Source organism: Rhincodon typus, chromosome 9, assembly GCF_021869965.1.
Source record: "Rhincodon typus isolate 14 chromosome 9, sRhiTyp1.1, whole genome shotgun sequence".
Lineage (NCBI taxonomy): Eukaryota > Metazoa > Chordata > Chondrichthyes > Orectolobiformes > Rhincodontidae > Rhincodon > Rhincodon typus.
Window position 1 is genome coordinate 92,431,230 of NC_063340.1, and position 11,527 is coordinate 92,442,756.

The window sequence follows — 11,527 nt, forward strand, 5'->3', positions numbered from 1 at the left end:
GGGGGGGGGGGGGGGGGGGGGGGGGGGGGGGGGGGGGGGAGGGCTGAAGGGCTGAAGTATGGGAGATGGGTCGGGCCCAACTGAGGGCCCTGTCAACCACAGTGCTGGGGTGTGCTTGGTTGAGGAAGAAGATGGACATTTTGGAGATCCCCTTGTTGAAACTGGTCGTAATTTTGATAATAGTTAGTGGAATCAAAAGAAAATGCTGCAATCACAATTTGTGCAGATGTTTTATTGAAACAGAACAGTAATACTTAGCAGGTCATGGAGCAACTGTAGTGGCAGAAACTCAACATCACGGGCTGATGATCTTTCAGAGTTCTGAAGCAAGGCCACTAATCTGAGACATTAAATCTGTTAATCACCACAGGTGCTGAAAGGGCTTCTAAGAATGTCTACTTCAGACTTCCAGCATATGCAGTATTTTGCCTTTTTAAAAAAATTAAGTGGGCTGACATTTAAGAAAGGTGGTAAGGAAAAGCCAGGGAAGTGTAGACTGGTGAAAAAGTTGTTGGAGGAGCAGGATTTACATGTATTTGGAAAGACAAGTATACACCTAACTGATCCATATCCGTTTGTAGATTTCTTATTTCTTCAATATAACTTACTTTCCCACCTATTTTAGTGTCATCTGCAAATTTGACCATCTTAACTGTTATCCCTGCGTTCTAGTCATTAATATAGATTGTAAATAGTTGGGACACAACGACCAAACGCCACTCGTTACATCTTGCTAAAAAGGCACATTTATCCCAATTCTCTGCTTTTGGTTGGTTAGCTAATCCTCTATCCAAGTTAATAAATTATCCCTGATCCCATGTGATTTTACCCTGTGTATTAACTTTTTGTGATTCTTTATCAAATGCCTTCTTTAAGTCCAGATAAACAACATCTACAGGATACCCCATTATCTATTTTACTTGTTACATTTTCAAAGAACTCTAGCAAATTGCTCAAACATGATTTACCCTTCATAAAACCATGCTTACTCTGACGGATTTCGAAATGTCTTGTTATTATTTTCTCAATCATAGATTCGAACAATTTGCCAATGGTCTATAGTTTCCTACTCTCTGCTTGCCTCCCTTTTTGAATAAGGGGATTACAATCCACTGAACTTCTCCAGAATCCAATGAATTTTGGAATATTATAATCAGTGGATCTATTGTGACTTTCTTTCTGACTCAAGGATGTAGGCCATCAGGCAATCCCAATAATTTGTTCAGTACTTTTTCCTCGTGATGATTCCTCCCTTTCCATAACATCTACATGATCTGTTATTATTGGAATGGTCCTGGTGTCCTCCTCCGTGAACAGCGAGGAAAGACCTTGATTTAGTATGTCTGCCAGCAAAGCCTACATCTCATGAATGAATAATTACAAATTGTGTACCTGACTGACATTGCAGAGATCACTTCATTTCCACAATCACTGGTGAGCAGTGGCAGGAAGTTCTTCCCATCCCATTTGCTGATGTAACACTGGAGAGGTTTGCGTTCTCGTTTGTGTGGGATTTGCACTGTGTACAGACGGAAGGTGTCCTTATCGTCCTCAACCTTGCCAAACCTGCAAATAACCGGAAATTTGTGAGCAACAACAGAAACATGACCAGAGTGTAACTTTTTGATTTATTCATGGGTCAAGTATTCAAGGTATGGTCTCACCAATGCCGCTCAGTGGTTAGCACTGCTGGCTCACAGAGCCAAGGACCTGGGTTTGATTCCAGCCTCCAGCGACTGTGTGGCGTTTGCATGTTCTCCAGTGTCCACATGGGTTACCTCTGGGTGCTGTGGTTTCCTCCCACAGTCCAAAGATGTCTAGGTTAGGTGGATTGGCCTTGTTAAATTGCCCAGTGTCTGGGGATGTGCAGGTTAGGTGGATTAGCCATGGGAAATGTAGAGTTACGGGGATGGGGTGAATCTCGGTGGGATGCTGTTTGGAGGGTCAGTGTGGACTCGGTGGGTTGAATGATCTTTTTCCACACTGTAGAGATTCTAAGGAATACCTATACAAATATATGTTCTCTGAACTCCATATTCCAATCTGTCTACTGATAACCTTTGATTTCCTCGCCCAACAAGGATTCACTTTTACTTTAAAAATATTGAATGGCCCTGCCTCTACTAGCTCTGTCTAGGCAGAGAATTTCAAAGTTGAACAGCCCTGAGAGAGAAACATTTCCCTCATCTCTTTCCTGAAAGGGCAACTCTTCATCTTAAACCAGTTTCCCCAAATTCAATATTTACCGACCAGAGTAAACATCCTTTCCATGTTTACTTTGAGACAGTTAAGATCTTAGTGACTTCAGCCAGATTACCCTCACTCTTCTGAACTCCAGTGGAAACAAGCCCAGTCTGTGCAACCTTTCCTCATAAAACAACCTGCTCATTCCAGGTATCAATTGAGTAAAATTCCTCTGAACCGCCTTCAATGCATTTACATCTTTCCTTAAATAAGGAACCCAAAACTGCACACACTATTTAAGATGTGGTCTTGTTAATTTCCTGTAAAACTGAGGCACAACATCTTTAATTTTTATTTCCAATGCCTTTTGTAATAAAGGAAATACCCCATTAGCCTTCTTGATTATTTGTTGGACCTGCATACCATCTTTTTGTGACTCATGCAGAACACCCAGGTTCCACTGCACCTATGAATTCTGCAATCGTTCTGTTTAAGTAATGCTGTTTTTCTAGTTCTTTCTGCCAAGGTGAACAATTTACATTTTCCCATATTATATTCCATCTGCTAGATTTTTGCCCACTTACTTAAAATATCTATATATTCATTTGCAACTTCTTCAATGTCCTCAACATACTTTCTTGCCTGCCTTTGTCATCTTCAAATTTAGTGACTGCGCCTTTGCTCCGTTCATTCAAGTCATTGTATAAATTGTAAAAGCTAAGGCTCTAGCACAGAACCATGTAGGATTCCACTTGTCACGTCTTGTCAATCAGAAAAAGACCCATTTATGCATGCTCACTGTTTTCCACCAGCAAATCAACCATGTTAATATGATAAGACCATAAGACAGAAGAGAAGTTGTATGCCATTTAGCCCATCAGGTCTGCTCTGCCACTGAATGAGATCATGGCTGATCTTCTAATCCTCAGCTCCACTTTCTTGGCTTTTCCCTTATACCCCTTGACTCCTAGACTGATTTTTAATCAGTAAATCTCAGCCATGAATATACTTAATGACACATTCTCAACAGGCCTCTGTGGTAAAGAATTCCACAGATTCACAACCCATTGAGAAGAAATTCCTCCTCTAAGAATCTTGTATATTTCGAGGTCACCTCTCATTCTTTATTTCAACAAGTAGAAGCCCAATCTACTCAATACTTCTAAGACAGTTCCTGATTTTTCTGACTCCTTCCCTTTTTAAATAAAGGTGGTATATTGGCAGATTTTCAAAACTAATGATTCCTAGAAGGTTACTACTATTGTATCCACTAGCTACATCCGCTCGAGGGTGTGAAAGGAAGTAGGGGAACACATTGCAGCACAATTTTTCAGAGTTTCCTAGATATAGGAGTCATCCCTCTGGTTTGGAAAATGCACGTCCCTCTGCTTTTTAAGAATGGCAAAAGAGAAAAACTAGGAAATTACAGACCAGCTAGCATAACATCTGTTGCCGATAAATTGTTGGCATCTCTCATCAAGGATAGGGTAACTGAACACCTTGAACATTTTCAGACAAGAAGGGAGAGCCAGCATGGATTCAGGATAGGTAGGTCATGCCTGCCAAACCTCACTGAATTTTTGAAAAGGTGACGAAGTTAATAGACAGCAAAAATGTCAATAGATGTTGTTTATATGGACTTCCAGAAGGCATCTGACGAAGACCCACATAAGACAGCGTTAACTAAAATGGAAGCCCATGGAATTGAGGGCAAATTACTGACATGCCTGGGAAATTAGTTGAGTGGCAGGTGGCAGAAAGTAGGAACAATAAGCAAGTACTCAAATTAGCAGGATATGACCAGTGGTGTCCATCAAGTTTTAGCATCTCAGTTATTCACATTATTTGTGAACAACTTGGATAATGGCATGAAAAGTCACATATCCAAATCTGCTGATGACAAAGTTAAGCAGCATTGTAGACTGCGTAAACGATAGTCTATCAGTATTCCTCTGTAATTTAGTGTGAAGTGAATGGGCAAAACTGTGGCAAATAGATTTCAATGTAAGCAAGTGAGGCTATCTATTTTGGACAAAGAAAAGGATAGATCAAGTACTTTCTAGAAGGTATGAAGTTAAATACAGAGGATCTCCAAAGAGACTTGGGGATTCAGGTGCATAGATCTTTAAAATGTCACAAACAGGTACAGAGAAGAATTATTTTTTCCTTTATTCATTCACAGGACGAGGGCATCACTGGCTAGGCAGCATTTATTGCACATCAAGAAAGCTAATGGAATGCTGGCCTTTACACCAAAAGGACTGGAGTACAAGGATGCACAAGTCATACTGTGGTTATACAAAACCCTGGTTAGATCCCACTGTGAGCAGATCTGGGCACCACATCCGAGAAAGGATATATTAACCTTGGAGTGGATACAATGTAGGTTTACAAGAATGATACTTGGACTTCAGGGGTTATGTTATGAGGGAACTGTACACATTAGGCCCAATTTCTCGAGAATTTAGAAGGTTAATTAAGGGATGATCTGATCAAAGTCTTCAAGATATTAACAAGAAGTTAAACAGTAGATAAAGACAGACTATTTCCACTGGTTAGGCTTTCTAGAACTATGGGCCAAGAATTAGGGCCACACCATTCAGGAGAGTTATTGGAAAGCACTGCCACACACAAAGGATGGTGAATGTTTGGAACACTCTTGCCTGAATGAAGTTGCCCACTTCATTAGCACTAGATCCACAAATATCCACTCCTTCCACTACCAATACTCATTAGCAGCAATGTTTTATCTACAAGATGCACTGCAGAAATTTACCAAAGATCCTGAAATACCACGTTCCAAACCCACAGCCACTTCCATCTAGAAGGACAAAGGCAGCAGATACATGGGAACACCAACCCCTGCAAGTTCCCCTCCAAGACACTCACCATTCTCACTTGGAAGTATACCGCTGTTCCTTTACTGTTGCTGAGTCAAAATCACAAAATTCCCTCCCTAATAACATTGGACGCATTGACGATCATTTTCCATAGACTCTGGAAGTTCCAATGGACTGGAGGGTAACTAATGTAACACCACTTTTTTTTAAAAAAGAAGGAGGGAGAGAAAACATGGAAAGCGGTGACAGGATCCGTCCAAAGTCAGCATGGATTCACTAAAGGGAAATCAGGCTTGACAAATCTTCTGGAATTCTTTGAGGATGTGACCAGTAGAGTGGACAAGGTGAATCAGTGAATGTTGTGTATCTGAACTTACAAAAAGCTTTTGACAAGGTCCCATACAAGTGATTAATAAGCAAAATTCAAGGTATTGGAAGTAATGTATCAATGTTGATAGAGAACTGGTTGTCAGACTGGAAGCAGAGAGCTGGAATAAACAGGTCCTTTTCAGAGTGGCAGGCAGTGACAAATAGGGTGCTGCAGGGTTCAGTGCTGGGATCCCACCTATTCACAATATGCAATGATTTGGACAAAGGAATTAAACGCAATATCTCCGACTTGCACCATGGCACTAAGTTGGGTGGCAGTGTGTGCTGTGAGGAGGATGCTAAGAGGCTGCAGGGTGACTTGGACAGACTGGCTGAGTGGGCAAGTACTTGGCAAATGCAAGATACTGTGGATAAATGTGAGGCTACCCACTTTGGTCCCAAAAACAGGAAGGCAGATTATTATCTCAATGGTGGCAGCTCAGGAAAAGGTGAGGTGCAATGAGACCTGGGTGTCATGGTGGAACAGTCGCTGCAGGTTGGTATATAGGTGCAGCAGGCAGTGTGGAAAGCTAACGGCATGCTGGCCTTCATAGCGAGAGGATTCGAGTATTGGAATAAGGATGTCTTGTTACAGTTATACAGGGTGTTGGCAAGGCCACACCTTGAACATTGTGTGCAATTCTGGTCTCCTAACCTGAGGAAAGACATTCTTGTTATTGAGCGATTGATTGATTTATCATCACTTGTACCTAAGTACAGTGAAAAGCTTTGTTTGCGAGCAGTACAGGCAGATCATAGTGAGTAAGGACATACAGATCATAGGGTGAACAAAAAAAAAACTTGGACAGAATAAAGCACACAGGTTTCACCGTGCACTAGGCAAAATCACATTAACAAGATCAGCATTATTTGAAGTTAGAGAGCCATTCATCAGTCTAATAACAGCAGGGAAGAAGCGGTTCTTGAATCTGCAGGTGCGTGTGTTCAGGCTTCTGCATCTTCTGCCTGATGGAAGAGGTTGTAGGAATTCATTACCGGGGTGGGATGGGTCTTTGATGATGTTGGCAGCCTTTCTACGGCAACGAAAGGTGTAAATGTCCTAATGGACATGCCAAATTTCCTGAGCTGTCTGAGGAAGAAGAGGCATTGTTGTGCCTTCTTTACCGTCGTATCTACATGGGAAGTCCGGGACAGGTTGTCAGTTATCGTCGCTCCTAGGAACTTGACGTTCTCAACTCTCTCACTGCTCCATTGAGGTAGACGGGGGCATGTTCTCCTCCTTTCTTTCTGACGTCAATAACCAGTTCTTTACTTTTGCTGATATGGGGGGAAGGTTATCACTGCACATCACCAAGAACAACAAGAACTAGGAGCAAGAGTAGGCCGTCTGGCCCTTCGAGCCTGCTCCGCCATTCAATAAGATCATGGCTGATCTTTTCGTGGACTCAGATCCACTTACCCGCGTTCTCACCGTATCCCTTAATTCCTTCATTGTTCAAAAAAAATCTACCTTTTTTTTAGAAAGCGTTTACTGAAATAGCGTCAACTACTTCACTGGGCAAGAAATTCCATAGATTAACAACCCTCTGGGTGAAGAAATTCCTTCTCAGTTCAGTCCTAAATCTGCTCCCTCTAGTCTTGAGGCTATGCCCTCTTGTCCTAGCTTCACCTGCTAGTGGAAACATCCTCTCTACTTCTATCTTATCTATTCCCTTCATAATTTTATATGTTTCTATAAGACCCTCCTCAATCTTCTGAATTCCAATGAATATAATCCCAATCTACTCGGGTCTCTCCTCATAAGCCAACCCCCTCAACTCCGGAATCAACCTAGTGAACCTCCTTTGCACCCCCTCCAGTGCCAGTACATCTTTTCTCAAGTAAGGAGACCAAAACTGCACACAGTACCCTAGGTGTGGCCTCACCAGCACCTTGTACAGCTGCAACATAACCTCTCTGCTTTTTATTTCAATCCCTTTAGCAATGAAGGACAAAATTCCATTTGCCTTCCTAATTACTTGTTGTACCTGCAGACCTACCTCCTGTGATTCATGCACAAGGACACCCAGGTCCCTCTGCATAGCAGCATGCTGCAACTTTTTACCATTCAAGTAATAATGCTTTTTACTATTACTCCTACCAAAATGTATGACTTCACATTTATTTACATTGTATTCCATCCGCCAGACCTTTGCCCACTCACTCAACGTATCTATGTTCCTCTGCAAAGTTTCATGGTCCTCTGCACACTTTGCTTTGCCACTCACCTTAGTGTCATCTGCAAACTTTGACATCCTACACCTGGTCCCCAGCTCCAAGTCATCTATATAAATTGTAAATAATTGCAGTCCCAACACAGATCCCTGAGGCACACCACTAGTCACTGACTGCCAGCTAGAATAGCACTCATTTATCCCCACTCTTTGCTTCCTGTTAGTCAACCAATCCTCTATCCATACTAATACTTTACCCTTAATGCCATGCATCCTTATCTTATGCAGTAGCCTCTTGTGCGGCACCTTGTCAAAGGCCTTTTGGAAGTCTAGGTACACCACATCCATTGGGTCCCCATTGTCCACCTCGCTCGTAACGTCTTCATAGAATTCCAAAAGATTTGTCAAGCATGACCTGCCCTTCATGAACCCATGCTGCGTCTGCCCAACGGGACAATTTCTATCAAGATGCCTTGCTATTTCTTCCTTGATAATAGACTCAAGCATCTTCCCCACTACGGAGGTTAAGCTAACCGGTCTATAATTCCCCACCTTTTGTCTACTTCCCTTTTTAAACAGTGGCGTCACATTTGCTGTTTCCCAATCTGCTGGGACTGCCCCAGAGTCCAGTGAATTTTGGAAAATTACCGCCAGTGCACCTGCTATTTCTCCCGCCATCTCTTTTAGTACCCTGGGATGCATTCCATCAGGGCCAGGAGACTTATCAATCCTTAGCTCCATTAGCTTGCCCAACACTACCTCTTCCGTAACTATGATTGTTTCCAGGTCCTCACCTACCCTCGTCTCTTTGTCTATTACTGGCATATTATTAGTGTCCTCCACTGTGAAGACCGATACAAAATACCTGTTCAATGCCTCAGCCATTTCATCATATCCCATAACTAAATTCCCCTTCTCATGCTCTAAAGGGCCAACGTTTACTTTAGCCACTCTTTTTCGTTTTATATATTTATAGAAACTTTTCCTATCTGTCTTTACATTCTGTGCTAGTTTTTTTCTCATGTTCTATCTTACTTTTCCTTGTAGCTTTTTTTGTGGCTTTCTGTTGACCTTTAAAGTTTTCCCAATCTTCTAATTTCATGCTGTTTTTGGCCACTTTGTATGCCTTCCCTTTCAATTTGATAGCCTCCCTTATTTCTTTAGACACCCATGGCAGATTACCCCTTTTCTTACAGTCCTTCCTTTTCATTGGAATATACTTTTGCTGAGCACCTTGAAAGATTGCTTTGAAAGTCCTCCACTGCTCGTCAACTGTCCCACCATAAAATCTTTGTATCCAGTTTACTTTAGCCAAGTCCTCCCTCACTCTATTGTAGTTCCCCTTGTTCAAGCACAGGACCTTTGTATTGGATTTTATCTTCACACTCTCCATCTGTATTCTAAATTCAACCATACTGTGATCACTCCTTCCAAGAGGATCCCTAACTATGTGGTCATTAATTATTCCTGTCTCATTACACAGGACCAGGTCTAGGATAGCTTGCTCCCGCGTTGGTTCCATTACATACTGTTCAAGAAAACTATCACGGATACACTCAATGAACTCCTCCTCAAGGCTACCCTGACCGAGCTGGTTTGACCAATCTACATGTAGGTTAAAATCCCCCATGATAATTGCCGTACCATTTTTACAGGCATTAGTTATTTCTTTGTTTATTGCCCGCCCCAATGTGATGTTATTATTTGGTGGCCTATAGACTATGCCTATCAGTGACTTTTTCCTCTTAGAATTTCTAATTTCCACCCAAATGGATTCAACCTCATTCTCCATAGAACCTATATCATTTCTCAGCACCACCCTGATGTCATCCTTGAATATCAGGGCTACACCACCTCCCTTACCTTCCTGTCTGTCCTTCCGAATAGTCTGGTACCCACTCCCAGTCGTGACCATCCTGTAACCATGTCTCCGTAATGGCTACCAAGCCTTCTATCTCCTTCCTATATTCTGATTCATTGTTGTTTGATATCCGTCCCACGGCGTCCAGCAAAGGCCCACCAGACTGATTTCCGGGATGGCAGTACTAACATATAAAGAAAGACTGGACCAACTGGGCTTGCACTCATTGGAACTTAGAAGAATGAGGGAGGATCTCAAACAAACATATAAAATCCTGATGGGACACCCCAGGCTAGATGTGGGAAGAATATTCCCGATATTGATAAATACCAAAAACAGGGGTCACAGTCTAAGAATAAAGGGGTAAACCATTCTTCACTCAAGAGAGTTGTGAACCTGTGGAATTCCACAGGAAGCTGTTGGGGCCAGTTCATTAGATATGTTCAAGGGAGGTGGACGTGGCCCGTGTGGCTACAGGGTCAAGGGGTATGGAGAGAAAGCAGGAACGGGATACTGAAATTGCATGTCCAGCCATGATCATATTGAATGGTGGTGCAGGCTTGAAGAGCCAAATGGCCTACTTCTGCACTTAATTTCTATGTTTCTCAAGGGCAACCAGGGATGGGCAATAAATGCTGGCCAGCGACACCCATATCCCACAAACGAATAAGAAAAGCTTCCTTCCTTACATCACTCAGCTGCCAGTCTCACTGCAGATCAGATCCTTTCTCACACACCTCTTGTTTTGCAGTGTTTAGGTCTTGCAGGGTAAATCTTACTAAAAGCACTTTGATCCCCTTTGCACAGAATTCCCAATTGAACGAAACTTCCGGTTCACTCACTCAGCCTTCCTCTCATAGAGAAAAGGTGTCCTTCACACTGCTTTCTTTCGTATCTAGTAATATCTAAACATGAAAGCAAAATGCAGTGAATGCTGGGAATTCTGAAATAAAGTCAAAAGTGCTGGAGAAACTCAACAGTTCCGGCAGAATCTACAGAGAAATTTTTAAGGCTTCGAGTCCAATTTGACTCTTATTCTGAACTGAATAGAGCTGGATGTATGATGGATTTTATGCAGTTAAAAGAGGCAGAAAGGGCAAGTAGAAGGTCAGGTCTAAAATTAGTGGGTGAGCAAGATTAATAATCATAAGGTGTCATAGAACAAAAGGAACAGGAAGTTTAATGAAGGTTCATAATCTTATTGTTGCTTGGAAACTTGGGTTCTTGAATGGCAGAAAAATGAATTTTCATTCTCAGTTCTGCGACGTTTGTCTTTGCTTGTAAAAAGGTCAGAATGTCACTTTGAACAATCAGTTCAAAGCAGCATTCACAAAAGCTCATGTGATTTCAATAAACAAACAGCAAACCACTTATGCAGATAATTACTAAAGTGTTTGCTGATTTGAGATTTAAAACCCAGAAGAGGAAAGTCACAATGTGGACCAGAAGCAGGATCATGTGGAGAGAAGAGATCTTTTATATCGGTGCAGGCTTGGAGGGCCAAAGGGCCAGTTCCTGTGCTGTTATTTTCTTTGTTCTTTGTATATCAGAGGTACAGTTAGTAGCAGTTTCCAAGCAGTTATGCCTAGCTTTTGGTCCTGAGGCAATTATTAATCAGTGATAAGGTGGCTCCAAAAGCAGATGGCTGTCAGAGAGGAACACATCCTACAAGACTGTTGAAGACATTAATTTAGAGAACCCATGTAACGTATAAAGTTAGTTAAGGCCAGTTTGTTTTAAAAGGGCCTCAGGGAGAGACATTAACTGGAGAAAACAGCATTGAATGAAAGCACAAAATTGCCAAAAAGAAACTGATTACAACAATGTTAGCTGAGCAAGAAGCTTTAGCAGCAAGTAAGGAGTCACTACACAATGCTCTTTTGCTACCAGGATATGGGTAGCCTCTTGTCAATATGTCCAGGAACTGACCTCCCTGGCAAACAGCAAGAAAAACTTATGGTCTATCAAACTGGACTATTGAAACTCACTCTAGGATTTGACTTCAAGAACAAAAACAGAAATTGTTGGAAGCTCAGCAGGTCTGGCAGCATCTGTGAAGAAGAAAAAAAAAAAATCAGAGTTAACGTTTCGGGTCCGGT

The 11,527-nt window shown here is 42.0% G+C and overlaps 1 protein-coding gene across 1 annotated transcript in view; it reads right to left on the bottom strand.

Moving 5' to 3' along the window:
* The window catches only part of preb (prolactin regulatory element binding), a 44,152-nt gene that overhangs the window by 7,446 nt on the left and 25,179 nt on the right, over nucleotides 1-11,527 (bottom strand). The window contains exons 3-4 of the mRNA XM_048601406.1: nucleotides 2,608-2,702; nucleotides 1,393-1,619 (exon numbers count right to left, since the gene is read on the bottom strand). Of these exons, the coding sequence (XP_048457363.1) occupies nucleotides 1,393-1,619; nucleotides 2,608-2,702 (322 nt within the window). The remainder of the gene's footprint in view (nucleotides 1-1,392; nucleotides 1,620-2,607; nucleotides 2,703-11,527) is intronic.